The 21,647-nt window shown below is 34.3% G+C and overlaps 3 protein-coding genes across 7 annotated transcripts; 2 read left to right on the forward strand and 1 right to left on the reverse strand.

Annotated features, from left to right (window-relative positions):
- Nucleotides 1-572: 572 nt before the first annotated feature.
- On the forward strand, nucleotides 573-11,969 carry LOC140825268 (uncharacterized). Of its 2 annotated transcripts, none has more exons than XM_073186949.1 (12): nucleotides 573-786; nucleotides 1,574-2,211; nucleotides 2,727-2,887; nucleotides 6,102-6,162; nucleotides 7,344-7,409; nucleotides 8,181-8,266; nucleotides 9,372-9,435; nucleotides 9,930-10,133; nucleotides 10,377-10,442; nucleotides 10,741-10,820; nucleotides 10,889-11,013; nucleotides 11,763-11,969. In XM_073186949.1, exons 1-11 carry the CDS (start codon nucleotides 642-644, stop codon nucleotides 11,001-11,003), a joined length of 1,686 nt encoding a protein of 561 aa, XP_073043050.1. In that variant the 5' UTR covers nucleotides 573-641; the 3' UTR covers nucleotides 11,004-11,013; nucleotides 11,763-11,969. The 2 variants fall into 2 exon arrangements, with proteins under 2 accessions (XP_073043050.1, XP_073043041.1); XM_073186940.1 differs by having other exon boundaries at nucleotides 11,531-11,865.
- A 573-nt stretch (nucleotides 11,970-12,542) lies between these two features.
- LOC140825283 (phosphoglucan phosphatase LSF2, chloroplastic) lies at nucleotides 12,543-14,657 on the forward strand. Of its 2 annotated transcripts, none has more exons than XM_073186970.1 (4): nucleotides 12,543-12,931; nucleotides 13,717-13,869; nucleotides 14,033-14,203; nucleotides 14,302-14,657. In XM_073186970.1, the coding sequence occupies exons 1-4, from the start codon at nucleotides 12,674-12,676 to the stop codon at nucleotides 14,503-14,505; spliced, it is 786 nt and encodes a 261-aa protein (XP_073043071.1). In that variant the 5' UTR covers nucleotides 12,543-12,673; the 3' UTR covers nucleotides 14,506-14,657. The 2 variants fall into 2 exon arrangements, with proteins under 2 accessions (XP_073043071.1, XP_073043062.1); XM_073186961.1 differs by having other exon boundaries at nucleotides 12,546-12,926; nucleotides 13,664-13,869.
- Nucleotides 14,658-15,576: 919 nt separating this feature from the next.
- On the reverse strand, nucleotides 15,577-21,635 carry LOC140825294 (uncharacterized). 3 transcript variants are annotated; one of them, XM_073186990.1, is made up of 13 exons: nucleotides 21,408-21,635; nucleotides 21,167-21,331; nucleotides 20,562-20,660; nucleotides 20,333-20,467; nucleotides 20,142-20,210; nucleotides 19,824-19,920; nucleotides 19,645-19,711; nucleotides 18,022-18,220; nucleotides 17,588-17,701; nucleotides 17,255-17,386; nucleotides 17,032-17,112; nucleotides 16,076-16,192; nucleotides 15,577-15,968 (listed from the first exon to the last, which is right to left on the reverse strand). In XM_073186990.1, exons 1-13 carry the CDS (start codon nucleotides 21,510-21,512, stop codon nucleotides 15,873-15,875), a joined length of 1,476 nt encoding a protein of 491 aa, XP_073043091.1. In that variant the 5' UTR covers nucleotides 21,513-21,635; the 3' UTR covers nucleotides 15,577-15,872. The 3 variants fall into 3 exon arrangements, with proteins under 3 accessions (XP_073043091.1, XP_073043083.1, XP_073043100.1); XM_073186982.1 differs by having other exon boundaries at nucleotides 15,580-15,968; nucleotides 19,645-19,747; XM_073186999.1 differs by lacking the exons at nucleotides 21,167-21,331; nucleotides 21,408-21,635 and adding an exon at nucleotides 20,790-20,830 and having other exon boundaries at nucleotides 15,583-15,968; nucleotides 19,645-19,747.
- Nucleotides 21,636-21,647: the final 12 nt, after the last annotated feature.

Genomic DNA, 21,647 nt, shown 5'->3' on the forward strand with positions numbered 1-21,647 from the left:
ATATATATATATATATATATATATATATATATATATATATATATATATATATATATATATATATATATATATATATATAATTCTGATATACACCGCGTTGTTGGGCTATATATATATATATATATATATATATATATATATATATATATATATATATATATATATATATAGCCCAACAACGCGGTGTATATCAGAATTATATATATATATATATATATATATATATATATATATATATAATGTACACCGTGTTGTTGGGCTATTTATAGACACTCGAAATATGTTGAGAGAATTTTTTTTATATATATATATATAAAATTGATTAAATTAAATAATTATGGATTTTTTTTAATAGAAAGGGCTTACTGATATATATATAATTATGGAATTTTTTTAATAGAAAGGGCTTACTGAGATAGATATATATATATATATATATATATATATATATATATATATATATATATATAATTGATAATTGATTAAATTAAATAGTTATGGAATTTTTTTAATATATATATATATATAATTGATAATTGATTAAATTAAATAATTATGGATTTTTTTTAATAGAAAGGGCTTACTGAAAGTGTTTAAGCAGCTACCCTCCTTCAAGCTGGGCAATTGCAGAGTAGATATCTATGGTGCGGAACAGGGCATGGCGAATCATCCCAAGACCTCTGTTGGAGACCATCCTCAACAACCACATGCAGCATCACCGAGTGCCTCAGCCCCTCATCCTTCACGGCCCTCGTGGGGTCGGCAAAACCACGCTGATCCTGGAACGTAAGTCACAAACAAGCCATTTTCTATCGATCTGTGTACATTTATTTACTTGAATTTTGATGAATGAGTAGGGCTTCTTTTATTATTATGGGATTTTGTGAAAGAGGGTGAAAATCACGAGAGGTGTATCCGGGCGCTGGTAATGGGTGTTTTATGAAGTTTTTCCGTTTTTTGTGGGGGTTTCTGGTGATATGAGGACTCTGATCGGAAGCCATTTCAATGACTAATTTGTTGCTTGTTTCTTCTTTCTACTTTGCTGTTTGGTTTTGGATGTGACACAGGGAGAAACAGATAAAAATCAAACTTCTGCCTTTCAGAGAATATTTTTAACTCTGCCAAGGTTAGAGCGATGATTCTTAACGAAATGTAGGTTAATAATGATGAAGGTATTGAATAAAAGAAATTATCAATAATCTGTAGCTGAAATTTTAAAAAGTAATAATGAATTTCATCACTCAATTATATATATTCCTGAAGTTTGGAGAATACAGCAGTCATATGAAGATTCACTGAGTTATGATTGATCATAATAAAATAGTACAATCTGTTCATTTTGCTACCAATTGCAGAAGATCAAGGCTAATGTGTTAATGGGTTTGTGTAACTTGAATGGTGGACAAACAATGAATTCCTGGTATGATATATTATCATATTTCCCATGCTGCATACTTCAAGTACTTTGTAAGGTCATAAATATGGCACCTCCTACCATGGGAAATAATCCGTAGAATTAATGTTGATTGGTACTGTTCCTTCTAATCATTATACATTTTGGTGTCTTTGACAGGTCTGCTTGATAAATGGAACACAAGTCCTCACATTACTGGCTATATCGACTTTGCGGAGTCAGTTGAAGATCACCATCCAAAGCAAGGTCAATCATTTCCATGGACCTCATGGTCCATTTGTCCAGCACCTAAACTTGTAACATTGAAGGCTCAGCTTGAAAACTGTCTGGAATCCATGACTCAAAAGGCCATTCAGCTTGGGACCATCAGCTCCCAGCAAATATTCACCATTCTCACAAAATGGCACAGTCCAACCACTGCCCTCAATCGAATTTTGAATCTCAAAGGTGATGCTGTGAATTACAGAGTGGCTGTAAGAAATAAGAACAGGGTTACTACATCACATTTGTGGGATAGTGCAGTTTTTAAATTATCTGCTGGACTTAGTGAGCAGGAGATGAATGGGGACTTTGATGCTTCCATTAATGTGGAGGAGGGATCATATTACAAGGAGGCGATGGCTGCATTGAAGTTGGCGAAAGAGGTTATCAAGGCTCAAGCAAAGTGGAGGGTGAATGCAATTCGAGATTTGAACAGTAAGGGTGGGTTTTCACGGTCGTTAGCGAATTCAGCCACTGATTGGCCTTGTTTATTGCTGGAGTTATTGTCTTTAGCTGCTGAAATGGACTATTTTCAGGTAATTAGCAGAAAATTCCAGATTTTGATTTCATGAATTGACTCGGTGTATCAGTTGTGTTTTCCATTGAGTAAGCAAGTTTGCGTCCAAAACGAAACAAGAAAGGGAAGAGGAGATTGCCTGCAAAGGTTAATTTCAATGTTATTTGTTAAAAAAGCCTTGTATCAATGAAACTGTGAATTAGAAGTCTTTTGACTTTGATTCATTTGATCGGATTGTATATTTTCTTGAGAAATAATTGGTCTCTGTCGGAAGTCAGTATATGATTTTTATACTCGAAGTATTATCTTCCAATTTATTGGAGTCTAGCTACCTCTTATAAGAGGGTGTTTGCCATGAATGGTTGAAATGAGACTCACATGCTTAAGTGGATTCTAAATTATGAAACCATCAAGCAGTGACACTTTTGTATGATTGTTATGAGTGAAGTTGCATAGTGTTTTGTTGCTCTGCCCCTTTCTTTTCATTCTCATTCTTCTCTCTTTCGTTTTTTTGGATATTGTGAAATTAAGTAGCCAAAGCTGGTGATAAATAACATCGAGGTTCTGAAGAATGCTGTTGTAATGGATGATGCAACAATATGCGGATCCATGTACCATGATAGTTTGATTTGGAGAATTATAGCTTTGGGTGCAAATGAGACATGTCTTCCGGTTCTTTTTGTATCATCTGATAGGTAATTATTCTATTCCTTTGCTGTTTGAACTTGAAGTGTTGCTTGACACATAGATGGTTTCTCAATCAGATACATTTTCTTTCGACATTTTTTGTGCTCTGTATTTTGTTGTCCCTGTTAGGAAGAGTCTTCGAACATATTATTGTACAATGCTATAGTGCTTTTAATGCAGATTGTTTTGGTGGTATGCTTTAATAAAATGAGGGAAATTTCTTTCCAGTGCTTGTTAGTTACTATTCAGAAATATTAAGAATGATAATTAATCTATATATTCTGTCTTACTGCACCGAATATATTGGAATTTTTAGTATTCTCTTTCAGTATGAACCATTTTGTAGGAAACTGTGATTTTGGTTGTCTGAGGTGAAATAACTACAAGAAGAAAATTGAAGGTGTCTTATGTAACCAGGCTTATAGGTTTCCTACATCAGAATGCTGATCATAATTTATAATGGCGTCTTAAGGCATTAAATCAGTAGTTTGACACTTGATTTCCTGTTCATTACCGTTAAAACTCCATACACTCAATTCAGAACTTCCAAAATTGTTTAGTGTGTATAATGGTAAGGATCCATGCTAACTCCCGTACCTGGCATAGGTGGCATTATGAATGTAACTAACGCAAATGCGCATATTATTTATATACATATTTGTGTCCGCGCTTGGAATGTAGCAACTGGAAGTAGGGGTGTCAAAATTAGACACGACCTATATACACGAAAAAATCAGGTTTAGGTTTGGAGTTTTCGGGTTCGGGTCAGATCGGGTTGGACCCGATAGCTGACCGAAAATAATGATCGGGTTGGGTTGGGTTGACCCGAAAATTTTATTTTAAAAATATATATAATTAATAAATATTGCCTACATTTTCATATATTGTATGTTTGAAAAAATATTAATTGTATATTTATATCATAAATTTTCATAATTTAATATCTTTTTTGAACATTTTTTTTAAATAATTGTTTATTCGATTTAGTAAATATACTTTATTTTTCTACGATTAGACTTTCAAATTTAAATCATATATATGAGAGAGATTTTGTTATTATCTGTTTAAATTAAATTTCTTTTTTTGAATTTTTTTAATTTTCTTTAAAAAATTCCAAAACGGGTTATAAGGGTTAATCGAGTTCAGGTTCGGGTTGATAGTTTTCGGATTGGCTCGGGTTCGGGTTGAGCAAATTTTGAATAGTACTATTGATCAACCTGACCCACCCAAATTGACACCCCTAACTGGAAGCCCCAAATATTCTCGTTTGACTTAATACTCAAATAATCTCCCCATTTAGCTACTCTGGTGCTCAGATAGACCGTGATTACTTACTTTTCTATGCTAACAATTTTGTTGGAGACGCGACCTGAGATGTAAAAGTAGAGTCCCAGTTGCCTAATTGATGGGTGTTTATTTGGTGAAGCATTAAAACACAGATTCACCTAAAGTAATTGATTAGCTGGGCTGTCCAAACATTATCACGTTGATGATCTTTTATACTCGCCTTTTGGAGAGTAATGAATGATTCAGACCTTTGGATGAAATCAGGATTGATTTTTATTGAGTTTTTTAATGAAGAAAACTTTATTTTAATGCATAGGAAGATATATAATCTTTGACGACCAAGGTTCTCACTTACAGATTTTGAAGGTATAGGTATGTAGAAAATCCACCTCAGCATAATATTTTGAAGATCCAGTCGTCAAAGACTTACCAGTTCCAATGCCCCAAGATATGATACAGGAAAAATCTTCATAGATGTAGGCATAACAGAAGCAAACAAGCAATTATGTAAGTGTTGAGAATATAAGAAGTGCATATGCAGTTCCGTTCCTAATTGCCCCAACATAATTTACAGAATATACATGAGTTAATGAGATAAAATTCTTACCATGTGGAGAACTGAAGGAAAGTATATCCGAGGCATGTGAAATGTCACAAAGTCATAGAAATGGCTTTTTTTGTTTAGGAAACTAGAAAATAAGAGCACTATAGATACAGATGGTACTGGAAAAATATATGGTTGAGGCAAGATTATCTCCTTCATCCAAGTTTCCTCCCAAAAGTGAAAGACCAAATTTTACCTACCTGAAGACATAACCATGTAGGGCAAGGAATGTGTGGGTAAATATGTACTGATTTTCTTATGCTAGAGAATTCAGAAGCCAAAAACAAGGGAACAGCCAGTGTCCCGTCAATAAATGATGTTAGCTTCCAACTTTTGCAATTCAAGACACCGTAATGTTTCCCTTTCTAACAAACTACAAAACCAACACTCTCTTCAATTCTTTTTCATGCCTTTCTGAAAATGATTCTTCTTCTTGAAATGATATTTCGTGTAATGATTGGTCTCATGTTGAATGCTGCAAAATCTATATTTTTATGCGTTGTGCATTTACCTCATTCCAATAAATTTAGCTTGGTATCAAAAGCAGTTTTATGGAACCTGTTCCTTTTCTGTTTTTCTATTGCATGATATTCATTCTATGTGATTCACGTGTTAAAATGACGTTTGAGGCATACATTATGATAAAATATCTTGTGCCATTCTGTTCTATTTCTGCTAACTTGTATTTCTGCTAGCGTGCTGGTGATTAGCTGTGTGTAGTTTGGAATTCAAGGTTTTTCTAAAAACTCTTTCATTTAAGTTGGACAATTTTCAATTCATGTCTGTGTTCAGGATAATGTTGGAAATCCATTTCGATTTGTCTGAATCACAGAATTCTGATAAACCTGCTATTTGTTTTATTGTGATTTAGTTGGAATGATTTTCCCATCGTTTGATTTACTCAAGATATTCTCACTTGTTAAAAGAGCTAATGATTTGACTCTGAACCAAGAGAAGAAAATGAAAGAGTTGTAGTAGTTTGAGTCATTGATTTGAAATGTATGCCTAAAGATCAAACCATGTAATTTTTTTGCATTCTCACTTTCTTTTCACTCTCTTCTCACTTAATTTTTTTGTGTGCTCTCTTTCTTTTCACAATTTAAATTCAACAAAAAAACAATGCTGAATGAGATCCTGCTCCGCAAATTGAGAACCCATCCATCCATCTGTTAATAATTGTAACTGAATTTCTACTTTGATTTATATTTAAGAATATCACTACTCTGCCATTCCATTTCTTTTTTCTAATCAAGATTTTTTTCCTTCTGCCCAGAAATTCTTTGTACATTGTTGTCATTCTTGATAATAAGATTTGTAAAATAACTTGACAGCTACTATTCATACCGGGCCTTTATGGATTTTGGATATCCGGATGTTTTCATCTCACGGGAGGTAGCCTTCACTTCCTCCCGCCCCTCTCTTTGTATTTTTTTTAGTTTTTGTTTTTGTTTTTGTTTTTGTTCTCATTATTACATTAGGTTTCTAAAATTAAACTGCTCGGTTGAAAATTTTGTATCAATTGAGTGGCTTGATGAAAATTTGTTTGTTTCATTTCTGTGGTTTTATGATTTATGATGTAATTAACCTGGGAATTCACATGTTGATGCAGTTGAAAACTTACGTGGTTTAATGCAGATTCCTTCAGCATAAGAAAACATGAAGTTAAATGTAAAAAAAAAAAAACAGTTATCTACAAATTGAGTAGAAAACTTACATTACGACCTGTATGAACAGAATGAACATAATGAAAAAGAGTAGAAAACTTAAGGCATGGTGTGAAAATGCTTATTGGGGTGAAAACATGTCCCTTGATTTTTTTATTATTTAGACTAATATGGTTTCGAAGCTAAAAAGAGTAAATAAAATTTTAGGGAAAATATTTTCAAAAGGCTCGAGGCTGATGTAAGTAGATCATTGTACCACTTCTCATGTATTCAGTAATTGCAAGTTCTTTATACATTTTGGCAATGCCAATTAAAGTAACAGGTCTTCGGTGACCAGTGTATATTTAACTTTTAAGTTGGAGTGGATATATAACTAGACAACAGTGCGCAATGAGTACTTTGAAAGTTGGCATATTTTTGTCCTGAGGTTACCAGTTTTCTTCAATTTGAGAGAAAAATCATGAGTGTGGTTTTATTTACAAAACATATGAGACACGAAAGCATCTTGAGTGTTGAACTAATTGAGATAGGTAATACTATTGTTACAACAGTCACTCATCCCAATTCTAGTTGCTTAATTCAAATATATGTGAGTTTTAAATGAGAGTTAAACTGAAGTTTTGGTCATCCTTTTTCTCTTTGAAAGTAGCTGCTGGACTATGGGGGTTGGTGATGGAAACATCACAACTTTTGAGTAGTACTTTTGAAAAAGAAAATAATCATTTTAGAAAGTGGAACATTTTATATTTTGACGTATTAAATTAAAAGCAAAGCATCTTATTTAAGATACGTTTTATTGTAGATATTTATTTGGCTCTTTTTGACAACATTAATTTTTTTGTGTAAATATGGTTTTGTAAAGTAGCTGTCTAATTTGAATTATTTGGGCGTGTGCCACATTAATTTCAGACATTTGAATGGAGTCGAGCAGCAGCAAAAATGCATATGGTCGGCGACTATTTTAGTCAGTCTGAGGTATAACTCAATGAAGAAAATATGACCCTTAAAGTAAATATGATGTACCATTGCATGATAAGTGATGTCCCATACTTAGTTCAGATTCTTTTTTACTTGCCCATTGTCAGATGCCTGCCCTTTATTTGGCCAGCTGCTTAATTGTATTAATTCCTTTAGATTGTTTATCTTGTGTTTGAAGAGTTAAGTCATTTCATATAAAAATCGAACTTTTGGACTACTTATTTTTAGCAAGTAGTTTTGTTTCTGTAGTAAGAAATTTAATTGAAATAGTTTGCAAGTACTAGCACTAGTTTCTTAACATAAAAAACCAGACTGTAAAATCATGAAGGCACCAGAACTATGTAGCATCTAGGTATATTTCACTTGAGTAGCTTATTAGGGTAAAATCTTGAAAAAAAAAATTGGATAGTTGCTGGAGAAAGCGGAAACGTTAATTTTCGTCCCATTAATTATATTTAGAAAGAAGATACAAATTGATTTGGTTGATTGTGTGCAGATACCATTCTTGACTTTTGCCAATATTATATATTATTTCCTTTATCCATGAATCAAACCAGGTCTTAGATGCAGACCTTCAACAGCCTTAAATACGGGCAAGCCTTAAACAGTTGAAATCTGCAAACATATTCGTCAACGATGCCCAACTGGCAACCTTACATACACTTTACACCCCAGCACAATCATAAATACATGCTGCATAGGCCCTGACATATTTACTAGTGATTTGGGCTGGCGTATATATATTTACATTTCTTATTCAACTTACAGTTGGATTTAGTTGTTGAGGTACTCGGGACACATCCACGGCATCTTTTTGAGGTTTATGCGCTCAAGCTATCCGATTACTACCACACGTAAGTATTGTCGATGGATCTTATGCTCTCTCTCTCTCCCTCTCTATGTGGTTGTCTTCTTTTGAGTTCCCTCATCCACTGCCTTTTCTTCACTATCCGATTACCTCATCATGTCGTTTTCTGTCACCCTTGATTTTGTCTGAAAGATAATCTTTGTTTTCATGGGCGGAGCCAGCATATGCCCAGTGTGGGCTGTTGCCTACACTGGGCCAAATTTTTTTTATATGTTTATATATATATATATATATATATATATATTTATTATGTCTAAATTTTTAATTTATATATGTTATTATTATATGTTTAGCTGTCTATAGTGATCCAATTTTCTTTTAATAATTTGTAGACCCAAATTTTAGACTCAATTTTTTACTTGTTATTAGTATCTTAGTATACACTCTATATAGCCTTCTGTATGTGTTTTTTTTCTCGAGTCACAAACGTCATATAGTTTGAGTAACAATCATTCCAATTCATTTTCATTACTGCTTAATCTTTCATAATCTCTAAAAAAATCCAAACTATTACCAAATTTTAGGTTCGTTGTTTCGTTCAATGTTTGTCAATCATTCTATTGTTTTATAATTTTATGCTTTTTCCAATCGATAATGAATTAATGCTTATTTTTCGAACATATATTTTATATCATATTTTGTTTTGATTTCGGATTTTGTACACATCGTTGTTCCTCATTTTTCTGACGTTTTTTCATCAATTATCAATTCTATTGACTGTGCGTAACTTGTGTTCAAACTTTATGACACATTATTTTTAGCTGTCGATTAATTATTGCTCTCTTTTTTGCTTTATTAATTATAATATATGGTTGCCTACCCTGAACCAAGATCCTGACTCCGCCCCTGTTTGTTTTAGCCTTTTTGTTTGCTAAATCATCCAAGTGATTGCTATAATGGCTCTGATTCGGGTTTGCTAGAATGTCTATTGAGATTTGAGATGTTATTAAACTAGTGGTTGAATATTGAACGGATCTTTCCTGAAATCTTGAAAAATATAAAAGATAATTTCTACTTTTTGTGCACACAGTTGCTGAAAACATTTTACCTTTTACATGTCATGGCAAATGAGTGTACTCTTTTAATGACAGGCTGATGAGTGACAAGGGAAGCACATTTGAAGACCTCGTGGATGTATATTTGGCTTATTTACAGGTGGATACCTAATAAACATGATTTTTAGTTCCATTTTTTTCTTTTTTTTCTTCTTTTGATTCTCGTTACGTTAATTTTCATCTTTTTTTTGAGTATTGCAATGTTGCTTGCCTCTACCTGGATATGATTTTCTTATATCAATTTCTATGTGGGGCCCTTCTCCATTTCTCTGTGATACTAATTGCTACAAATTATGAATAAATGAAACATAAATCAAGAAAATATACACTTGGTGGTTACATTGTTATGGTAATTCTTGGGTGTCACTATGATTAGATATACATATGGTAAAATACTCTCATTCCCTCAATTTTCAATTTTCAAAAACACCAAATATATGTTTTCTTGACTCATGTGTCAGTAATTCTTTTATTTTATGAAGAAAATTGTGAAGTATTTGTTAGAAGGTGGGAAAAAAATGAAAATGTGTTGTAAAATAAATTTTTAGTGGACTTTTTGTGTCTTTTTATGCCAACCTAACTTGTGTATTACAGGTAAATGTGGTTAATCCTGCAATGCATAAAGCTTTGCTGCACCTGGAAAAGTTTGCTGTTGATGCACAAAGTGGAAAAATCCCGAAAGATAAATTGCGATTTGGTGCACCATGGAGGCATCCCCCCAAAACTGGAAATGTCAGTTCATGGGCCAAAGTTCAGTTGATGGACTTTGTTCAATCTCTAGTTAATGCAGAGTTTGGGGTATTTAAATCTTTTGAATTTGTGATGCTGCTTGCTTTCAACTACGAAATTGCATATTGCAATTTTTTTGCATTTGATATTGCATTTCCATAGGATGCTAAATAGTTACTGCATCCATATAAGCATTGACTCAATCACAAAACCTTCTTCAGTCAATGCTAGCTTTTAAAGAAATGGACATCAACTTGGTTCAATTAGATTTATCCTTTCTTTCCGTTTGAAAATTTTCCTTCACAAATGCAGGTTAACTATCTTGCAGATTGCAGCCTTGAGATATTTGATGATCCCTCTGCTGTTGCGATGCTGGAGGTACTGTAGCTCGATTGATTTGCCTTTGCTTAGGCAGTACATCGTCTTTCTACTGCTCTCTCTCAAACTTCCTGCACTCGTAAAACTTTTTTTACTGAAAATTAGAAAAAAGAAAAAATATACAGAAAGATTGGATGAGGTGAATTTGCAAAAGCAGCGTTGAGAAAGGGGAAATGGAGACTGTGAAAATAAATTGTGGATGCTGATCCTTATATTGTACTCGTTTATACAGAAATGTAATACTCTTGATTCAAGTCAAGCTGTTTGACAGATGTTAATGGAATTTTTCTGTTCTTAGGTCGGTTTACTGTATGCCCAGCGAGATCCATCCTTCATTCGTCCAGTTTCCCGTGGTATTGAGAGATGCCTTGTTAGATGGTAAGAAATGTTGAAATTAGTTAAGAAGGTGAAGGGAACTGTGTACTGACATTGGGTAAGTGCTGCAGGATGGTTCAAGAACGCATGAGCCTGAGCTTCAAGAATAAGTTCCAGTACCACTGGCAGCGCAGTATACGAGGCCGTAGCTATAGGCATTTGCTGTTACAAGTTGGATACAAGTAGTGGATGATGGGTATGTGCAAAACCTTTCAGTTGTTTTTGGTTTGTTTGGCATGTATGTGGTTCAAACAAGATGTACAAAATCTTTTGCCACCCATGAAAAGCCCTATGATGTGTGTTAGCTGCTTTTGCTTGGTGAATTCATAAAAGGTGTGAATAGAAAATGCATGTAATTTACAAAGCTGTCAATCATTGTCTCGCATTTCTTGTTTGAACATTTGAACTTTATTGTACCATTCCTTGAGATTGTGTTAGCTTTTAGCGAAAAAAGCAGGAGTGTTCTTCCCAAGTTCTGTAACTCCCTTTGGTAATCGTCAGTATACCTAAATTTGATCCAAAGCCGGGATATTAGTCTTTCGTTTTCAATTGACTGCATATGGAATTTATGTTGCTTCAAATTTAATTTTTAATTTTATTCATTTTCAACAACAACACGGATCTATAACTTCCATTTTTACCTGAACTTGGAGCATTCATTTACTTCTTGTAAAATTTGCATCTGTCCTCATCTAACGCTTTCGATCTTGCAGTTTTTGAAACCCAAAATCACAGAACTGTGTCTGGTACTTCAAGTTCTTGGCTCATGTCCTGGTCTTTGTTTCAGTCTGTACAAGCCAGATACTTCCATCGCTTCCTTGTTGATTTCTGCAAAATAGGCAGCATTATAAATGGACTAGTATCAAACTATCAGAGTTGCATTGATGTTATAGAATTGACATAAAGTCTGCTTAACATGCTGACTTAGTTTTTCGGCAGTAATTTGAGCAATTTACTCAAATATGCTAAGAAGAAACCACTGAGATACAGAGCATATTTATATGTCAAAGATTCAGAAGCATTCACGTGGAAAATGTATTTGTATTTATTTTTGTTCGATCAGTTGAGAGGCTGTGCAGAAGCTCTACATTATAGACGTGTATGTAATAACTTCAAGGGCTTGTTTGTGCCATTTGTCCCGGTTCTGTTTCATACACTCATTCAATATACAAGTTTTTGTCAAACTTCACATTTTAAAATCACATAATTTGGTCTAAATTAAACTAGTTTGATTTTGTTTTTTAACTTAGGTTACAATTCAAATATATCACATCACATCCATATTCTGTACATTCAAAATGGGGTCAACCACTTTATCTATGGTGCATTGGCATAAATATTTCATGATAAGGGGAGATGCTTGGATTTGAATCCACACGAACCCATGAAATCCGAAAACAAAGGAACCAAAGGCCTCTTGGCCTAATAACATCCAATAAATTGTGTCGGTTTTTAACCAACCAGCCCAATTAAAATGTATTGGTGGTTTGTACTTTGTGATATTTAAAATATTCTGTTTATTAATTTTTTAAAAAAACATTGGAAGAAAAGAGAAATTTTTTATTTGATATTTTGCTTTTAAATATGTTTTATTATTAAATTGATTGTTATAATTGAATAGCAAATTTATGTGTCACTGATATACTTTTTAGATTCAAAATTTCAAAACAAAAACAAATGAAATTTTTGGGACCAATTATATACTTTTTAGAATCGTATATTCTAAAAAACTTGAGTAATTTCAGAAAGAAAAAAAAAATTGGGACCAAAAGTGGAACAGTTGATGACGCACGAGTCAGAAGAAGTTCGAGAACATTGAAAAGCTACACAGAAAGGCATCAGAAGATCATACGTCAATGGCAGGTGTAATCAACACCTGTTTGTTCTCCAGACCTCCATTACAAATCACTTCCAACAAGAACAAGTCGAAATTTACATCATGTTTCATCAAATTTCCCTGTATGTTTTGTAAATTTTCCGGGAATGAAACTGAATCAAATCAACCAAGCCGAATGGTGCCAAGAATCACCTCTAAGAACAAAATGGAGGACTATAATACGGCCATGAAGACATTGATGAGGAACCCATATGAATATCATCACGATCTTGGTCAGGTTTTCTTTTTTGCTTGCTTAACTATTTATTAAGTCCATGAAGTTGTTTTTATTGGGATGTGAAAAATCTTTACTGGGATTGTGTGACTTTCTTTTCTGAAGTTCAGATAATTTGTGCTCTGCGATGTTCTTGAAGTTCTGTAAAATGCTCTCTTGGGGAGTAAATTGCGCTTGTAGGGATGTGAACATAAGATTTGGTAACTCAACTTTAAGTGAAAGAAGCTTAAACAATGTATGTTCATTATTGAAGCTTTTTGGATATCCATTTATGAAATCTTGAATCAACAGTAATATCTACGTATTCATGAATTTATCGATTTTATGGAATGAGATTAGTTTACCCTTTTATCTCATGGGAATTATGAAGAAAAAATGCCGAAGTATATGCATCAATCAGGCGTATCAAACATTTTGGAGTAGGGGTTGTTAACTTCAATTTCTAAAGAATATTTTCCTCCAACTTAAAGTTTGTAACATAAGCAGCCCGGCTTTTCGAATAATGATTTGATTGATAATTACCTTTTAAATCACTGTATCACGTGGGCAGATTTTGATTGTTTATATTTCTCATGTCTATGGAAAAGAAACTCGAGAGTACATTTTTTTGCAAGGTTCTGCATCTGGTTCAGTTTATGGCAACTGCCAGTTGTTAGAATGTAATGGGATTTAGTTTTGCTAATATTTGATAATATTGAGGTTTAGCATGGTATCTGACAAGAAGTATAGCATCAGGCATGAACTATACATTGATAACTGATGATGTTATCGTCGGGTCACAACCTCAGAAAGCTGAGGACATCGATCATTTGAAAGAAGAACAAAAGGTGGGATACATTCTCAACTTGCAACAAGACGGAGACATTGAGTACTGGGGAATTGACCTGCAATCTATCATAAAACGGAGCACGAAGCTTGGAATTCGTCACATGAGAAGGCCTGTAAGCTAATCTTGTTTGTTGTTATCATATGCACTTGACATGAGTTTTCTATCATATGTTCTTTAATTGTTAAATTTATGTCTAGGAATCAGAATCTGTCATATTGAAATGGAATTAGTTTTAATTTAGAGATTAAATAAAGCAACTCATATTATATTTGCAGGCAAAAGATTTTGATCCAGAGTCTTTGAGACTTGGATTACCCAAAGCCGTTTCCTTGTTGGAGTGGGCGATTTCCGAAGGAAACGGCAGAGTATATGTGCACTGTACTGCTGGTTTGGGGAGGGCACCAGCTGTTGTCATTGCTTACATGTATTGGTTCTGCGATATGAATGTGAGACACGTCTTTTAACATTCTTCTTTTTGCTGTGAAGAAATCATTCAAGCTCATGAAAAATCATTGTTTTGTGAAGATGGTATATTATTGTGCAGTTGAATACAGCTTATGATACACTTACCTCGAAGAGACCTTGTGGACCAAAGAAAAGAGCTATTCGTGGAGCAACATATGATTTGGCTAAAAATGATCCTTCGAAGGAACCCTTTGAGAGTTTGCCAGAATTTGCATTTGAAGGTATAGCAGACTGGGAAAGAAAGCTAATCCAAGACCGTGTGCTTGCCCTTCGTGAAACTTGACTACTTTGGCGAAACTTTTTCTGTAAGCTTGGTATCCATTCAAGATTTCAGTACAATACCGGATGGAATAATCTTAGTTGTATTTTAATGTTTAAAGAATTTCAGTTGTACGAATACCAGCAGTTTAGCCATATTAATTACATTTCATCCTAGATTTGTCTCTTTACAATACATGTTGGTTAGAGATCATAGAATGTGCTATGAAAAGCAAAGATTATGCTCAATCCCAACAAAGAACCATCTACATGACTTTGTAAGGTTCTGAAAGCTTTCTTTAGAATACTGGTATCCATATGGGTCCAAAGAAACAGCAAAATGGTTCGGCAAACGAGCATTGATACTGGGAAACGGTACTGTGCACATGGCTGGCACAAGGGGATGGAACTCTATCTATTGATTGACTAAGAGTCGGTATATTTATTTTTCAAATAAAAGATGGTTCATCATTATTTCCATGTCAGATAATGATTAGGTTAGGGAGTGTGCGGATTTTTATTTTATTTTTTTCTAATAAAAAGTTAACACGTCAGTATCCCATTTGAGATGATGGTCAAGATAATCTCTGCAGAATTTTCTGATGACTAATTGTCAAGTTAGGAACAATTATTCTGTGTTTAGAGGGAGTAACTCTGAATAAAATGACAGCTTGAATATTATTTTCAAATTGATTCAATCCTCAAGTGGGTTGTCCTTAGTTCATGAGTTCTCTCTTAAAGTTTGAAAATAGGCAAACAAGAAAGAAAGTCCAATAAATCTAAAGATCTTAGGGTCGATCGGTCCATTCACCGTCCTAACAATATCCATTATCTGGTAGGCCAGGGCCATAATAAATTAATATCAGAGCAAATTGTTGTGGGATTTACATTCTTTGCTTCAACAACTGGAGGCATTTATTAAAGTGTACTTGAATTTGAAGACTGCTATGGTTAGCACATGCTTTGCCACTTTGGAAACGAACAATGGGCGACATTGTCAGTTCATCTGAGACTGTCATATGAGAGAGTGTCTAAGGCATTCAGGCGTTGCTCATAATTCATATTCTTTAGGACAAACCAAGCATTTTGAAATTGATATACTGTACAAACTCCAGCCAAAAACTGGTTGCAAAATTTAACCAAGGGGTGGTTAAAACCTTTTGAAGTTCTGATTTGTGTGTGTGAGTGGACGACAAACAAGAAGAATCTTCCATGAAATGAAATGATACTATTTATGGGAACGCTCTAACTTTGACTTCAATTATCATAATATTCTGTGCAGTTTACAACATGAACCAGTAGCCATGCCCAGGATCAGCAGTTGAAATTTTTTGCAGCAATCTCCTCTTTTGAGGAATTTTTACTTGATCAAGAAATCTACAAACATAATCTTTATGATGGTTCTGGTGGTGGAGACGCCCTGTATTTAGCTAGTCTTGTTTGCTGGCGTCCTAAGTGGTATGCTGTCACTATCCATATACAACATGCCTAATAAAAGAGTCATAAGTAAGCATGAAATCTTTTCTAACTTGAAAAATTAAAAGGGCCGTGCAACTTATAAGTAGTTATAAATTGACGTTTAAACCTATACATACAGGCAATGCATAGAGAGAGACGGTGGAGACTTTGCCATGTAGTGTTGTGAAAAGCAGCTTATACATCCCAGCAGCAGTGGCATCTCCCAGCCTTTGAACAATCACATCAATGCATACCTATAATTTCATGTTCACCGTGACTTATGTAGTAAGAGATGAGAACAAGGTTACACTCAATCAGAAATTTGATATCGGAGTTAACGTCACAGTTTTAAATTTGTTTGGAGCTTTCCTTGGGTGGATTATTTAATTTTTGTAAGTAAAAGTTAATAGAAGCCATGGCACACTAACACAGATGGATATGACAACCTATTCCCGATGTGCAAGTTAAGGCATCCTTTATTGAAGAGAGGAGCATAGAGGAATGATGTATCTTATCTAACGACTTGAAAAAACATCATCACATACAACCAAAATATACTTTGGAATCTATTAAATGGAAATAGAACAAATCATTTGTATATGAGCCAAGACTGAATGCTATTATTGTCTTGCATTTCCGTTTTTTTTCCCTGTCCCAATGTTCAGCCGTATGCTTAACACAAGGCACACCAAGGATTGTGGGATCATGGTTAAGACATGTTTCATTGAAGGGTTGTGTCTCATATTTGTGTCAAGGCACAGGATTGAGCCTTGAACCTAGGTGCATGCCTTGTGGGCTTCTACTAACGATAGTATAAGCAGCAAGTATTCTCATTAACATCTGTTACACAGAGGTTGAAACATGGCATTTGAATAACTATTTGATTTAAATTACAAAAGAGCATGTGCTGAATGAGAAAGGAGAATATATGCTCTTCAAGTTTTGAGGATGGGGAATGATCTTGATAGTCGTAAATCATTATTATATTACTAATTACTGAATAATTACCTTCATTCATTTAATTTCTATGCACTGCAATCCGTAGCAGTTTTTAACATGAATCAAAAATAAGAACGGTAAATTTTTTCCCCACCTTCGCCTTATACTTCTCATCCTGTGAAACAACTGTAAAAAGAAGCTCCCTTCCCGGCCTAGTAACAACATATGTAACCACCTGAAGCAAAAGTTTAATTTGCATGAAACGGTAACTTCAATCCGCTTGCCTTTTATTACATGAGAACAAAATTAAGTTAAGGATTCAAACACTTTTTTTACTGGTCATATGGAAATATTTGAATGAAAAAATGTAAAGCAACCTTCCGTGAGGTTTCAGAGATGGCAACTGCAATCCATGATGGCCACACAGCTAAAGCAATTAGATTCATGAAGCCAACAACTGGTGAAGAACAAATAGCTGTGGTGACCCCAGCAACGGTAAGGATGCGGCCCTGTAACAGATACAAGTAAATATACTCAAAGACCTTAAGTGGACAAATGAAAGCAAATAACACAAAAGGAATTGAGTAAAATAGAGCGAAAGTTCCGGCATAAATCCATCTAAATATGAGTTTAGAAATAAGATGTAAAGGGTTTCAGCTACTACGAACATTCTTATGCCCAAAAACATTAAATTCTGAATCTATCCACACCGTTAAAGTAAGTTGCCCAGCAAGGATAAAAACTGCAATGAAGCTATTGATTTGTGCTAACAATCGCCTCCTACCAACAGGAGTCGTCACGGCACTGGCAATGACAGTTACTTTCTGCAGTCACATAAGAAGTCTAAATAAGTAACCAACACAGATATCAGTAACTGGAATGACAACTCCATTTTGTATCTTTCACAATTATAGTAATTAGAATACGTGAAGATGTGAATATATATTCACATAACCATGAAAAACCGAATTCACTTCATACTAAGAAACACTTAATTACTGGCCATGCCACATGAAATCTGAAAAGGAGGCTCCAGTTATTTTGGTTAAATGTGTGATATATTTGAACCATACAAAATATAGAAACCTCTCAAAGACCATGCCAAAACAAATAAATAAAATGTCCAAAGTCATTGTTTCCTCACCTGGAAATAGAAGAAAGATGAGACTACTGCACTTAGCCACATGAATAATGCAACTTGTAATAAATAAGATGATGATAATATAAGTTGAAGTCCCTCTAATATAGGCCAGATTTGAGGTCTCGCCGCAGAATTGGAAGAAGCTTTAAAATTAGATTCGCTTTGATCTCTGTTCTCACTCACGTCATCGGTATCAGCATTTCTACAAGCCACAACAATTAAACAAAGAATTAGAACTTTCGAAGATGTTAAAATGATGCTGTGACTCAAGATAACTTTTAATAGTCTGAATATATTATTTCCTCCCAGCTAAACCAGACCATAATATCTCTCTTTTCCTATTATTTGATTCTTATTTCCACAACATTAAGAATGTCTAAATTGGTTTCAAAATAAATCACTCTTTCACAGTAAATGTAACTTACTGAAACAAATGTATATCATTTCAACTCCTATTTAAGTCTGAGAAATACGAAATTATTAATTTGAACAGAAACTTCTTATGTTATTTTAAACATTTTATATAATGAAGGGATGGCCAATCTGTATCAAGTTTATATCCAATCAGATATACAATATTAAGTTTGTTATCAACACTCATATCCCGAAAAAGTAAGTATTCAACCAGCCTTTCCATATCGATCAAGAGCACTGAGACAGTGGCATGAACTTCTGTCTCAAGGCATTCTTTCAGAAACTTCATGTTTTTACCTTGTAGACTTGTAGTAATGCAATGGACCTAATTTACAAAGCTTAATGTTATCGAAAATAAACCGACGTGCAATTTGGAAGAGAAGCTTCATTCATATCTGAGATAGTTGAAGTGTAAATAAGCTGAAAGCCAACCATATGCCTTGAGGATGAAAGAAATAAAAAATTCGTCCAAATGATATGCACATGTTCAATTCAGTAGACTGAAATTTTTGTTGCCTTGGAAGGAACAAAAATGAAAGAACAAAAAGAAGTCTCCCAATAATACAAGTGGAGAGCCATACTATACAAGAACGAGATATGAAAAAAAAAAAAAATTTATTCGGATCTATGTTCTTCGCCAAATGCATGTGTGGGGAAAGTAATTATAAGATATTCTGTTTCGCAGAAATCCTCGGAAACTGACTTCCTAAAGCTTATTGCATGAAGGAAAAGTAGTATTGCAAAATAACGATTAACGACTGACAGCATTTTTCAGCCTCTTATGTAAATCAATATGTAATCCTTTGACTATCTTTGATGAGATACAGACATTAATAAGCCCTCTTTTTTGTCCACGGCTCTTTTATCTAGTTTGAGTGGTACAGATGATAAGGGACTACAAGGAATTTAAGCATCAACACTTGATTTTAGCTCAAATCTTTTGAGACATTATTTTAGCCGTTACCAAATCAGGAATTTGTCAGCAGAGTCCCCAGTGACATGACACATCCCACAAAAACGAGACATGTTATTCATTCAACAAAGAGAACACATGTACCCCTCACTTATATCACTCCTAATAATATAAGAGAAAATGAATATTACTGTATTGTGGCTTGTAACAAATCTTTCGATTGACTGGGGAAATACTAGATCGAAGAAAATAATTTCAATTTATCATAAGTAATGAACAATAAGATAAAGAAAAATAACCGGATGGGAATGAGCTCTTCTGGATTCTGGGAAATGTGCTTGTCAATTCCTTTTGAAGACTGCGCAGCTAATTCCAACAAAAGTGCAGCAAAAAGGAGCAGATCTAAAAACAAATTAAAGTCACAAGAAATTGGAGAGGAAACAAAGAAATGAGAGAAGGTACCATTAATGAGACATACATGGGCCTAACCAAGCCATTCCAGTGGCAAACAGTGAACCAAACAGCTGCCCCAGCGTAGCACCAGCACCAATAAATCCAAACAATCTTGAACCTGACTGAATTCGAGTGAGTTAATAGTGTACAAAATAAAGTGTCCTAATAGTACAAGATTAAACCAGCATAGAGACCAGGCATCTATGTGAAACTTGGAAGTCATGCCAACACTTTCAGAGCTCTAACTTTCACTTAATATTTGAACATAACTATCTTAACACTTCATTAACCGTTAGATTGGATTAAATAGAAAATACAAATATATGGCTGGCAGCATACAGACCTCGCTATCCATCACATCGATTATTCTTGCCCAAGTTGAAGAGATAGTAATAAGATTAAGCAGAGCAACCTGCAGAAATCAAGAGAGATAGGAAAATCAGTCTCGAGGGATAACTTGTATATGTAATATACGAGGAGCAAATTTAACTTGTATCACTTCAATTTTAACGAAAAAAGCTAGTCATAATTTACCCAGAGGAACAAGAAAATCCTCACAGTGATGTAAAACCATCCCTGTCTTTCCCAGCTAGCTGAACTAGCTGGAAGGCTTTCGGTAAGTGTAACCTTCAACTCCTCCTTTATGGTCGAGTTCACCAGAAGCATTCCCTACAAAACAGGTACTCCAAAATGATTCCACGAGAGAAATCATAAAACCCAACAGCTGAAATGTCAAGTATTAGATTATGTGTTGAACTCTTGCCTTGAAACTGAATGGTGAGCTTCCAGGAGTAGAAAAAACCCATAGAATGAAGAATACAACAAGAGACAAACTAAAAAACCTGTGTATCAAGACCAAGGCCTGAAGCAAACAGAATTTCCAAACATCGGTAACAAACCAATTCGATAAATGGAGGAATAAGAAGTCAATAAAACCAAAGGAACATTACATGTTACAGATTATTGATTTTTTTCATTTCTAAAAACTTACTTTGAGTGGAGGTTTTTGCTCTGTTCCTAATCCAAGATTTTGACATCCAAATGCTTTAAAGGAGCGAAAAGAATGACTTCGAAAACTATTATGTCGAGTTAAGAACGGTATCATTTTAATAGTTGCATTTAAATAGTGAATAAAGAAGAGAAATTCAGATCCTAGACCAAGCAAACAATCCCAAAGGCCCATAATATGAACACCCTTCGACTGTCAAATCACACGTAGCAGCAACACGTTCTGATTTTGCATCATGGAAAAAAAAGCTTTAAAGGCCATCAATCCAAAATGACATAAAAGCAAAAACTTTTATATCACAACATTGTTTAAACTGATTCAAGTCCTGCTAATTCCATTTTCAATTCATTAATTCACACCTTTCCTTTGGAGAGATTGGGCAATGAAAAAATAAGAGTTGAAACCGGGGCGGCAACCAGAGTGAGAAGCAAAGACCCGACAAAAAGTCCTGGAAGATTCCCTAATCCTAATGAAATCGCCCCTTCATCGCGTAATGGAAGAACCACAAAATACGCACTCAAAATCTGCATAATCAAACTAAAAATTAGCAACATGACAACAGAATCAATCGTAGACTATTCAAGACCAAAGGAATCTCACAAAGAAGAAAGAAGAGGTAGAATAGATCAACGCCGAGGTTTCGTGGGGATGAACTGTAACGAACCATGAAATGATCGGCTCAATTCGAGCTTTGTCAATTAACATTGATCGTATTTAGGAATTTTCAGAAAATGGGGAAATTGAAATTCAAGAAATCTCGGAGGAGGAAGAAGAAGAATGAATGAATGAGAATTGAAATGTTTATTTACCTTTGATCCTTACGCTAATTGTTTCCTTTTG

The sequence above is a fragment of the Primulina eburnea genome, chromosome 1 (genome assembly GCF_022965805.1).
Source record: "Primulina eburnea isolate SZY01 chromosome 1, ASM2296580v1, whole genome shotgun sequence".
Classification (NCBI taxonomy): Eukaryota; Viridiplantae; Streptophyta; class Magnoliopsida; order Lamiales; family Gesneriaceae; genus Primulina; species Primulina eburnea.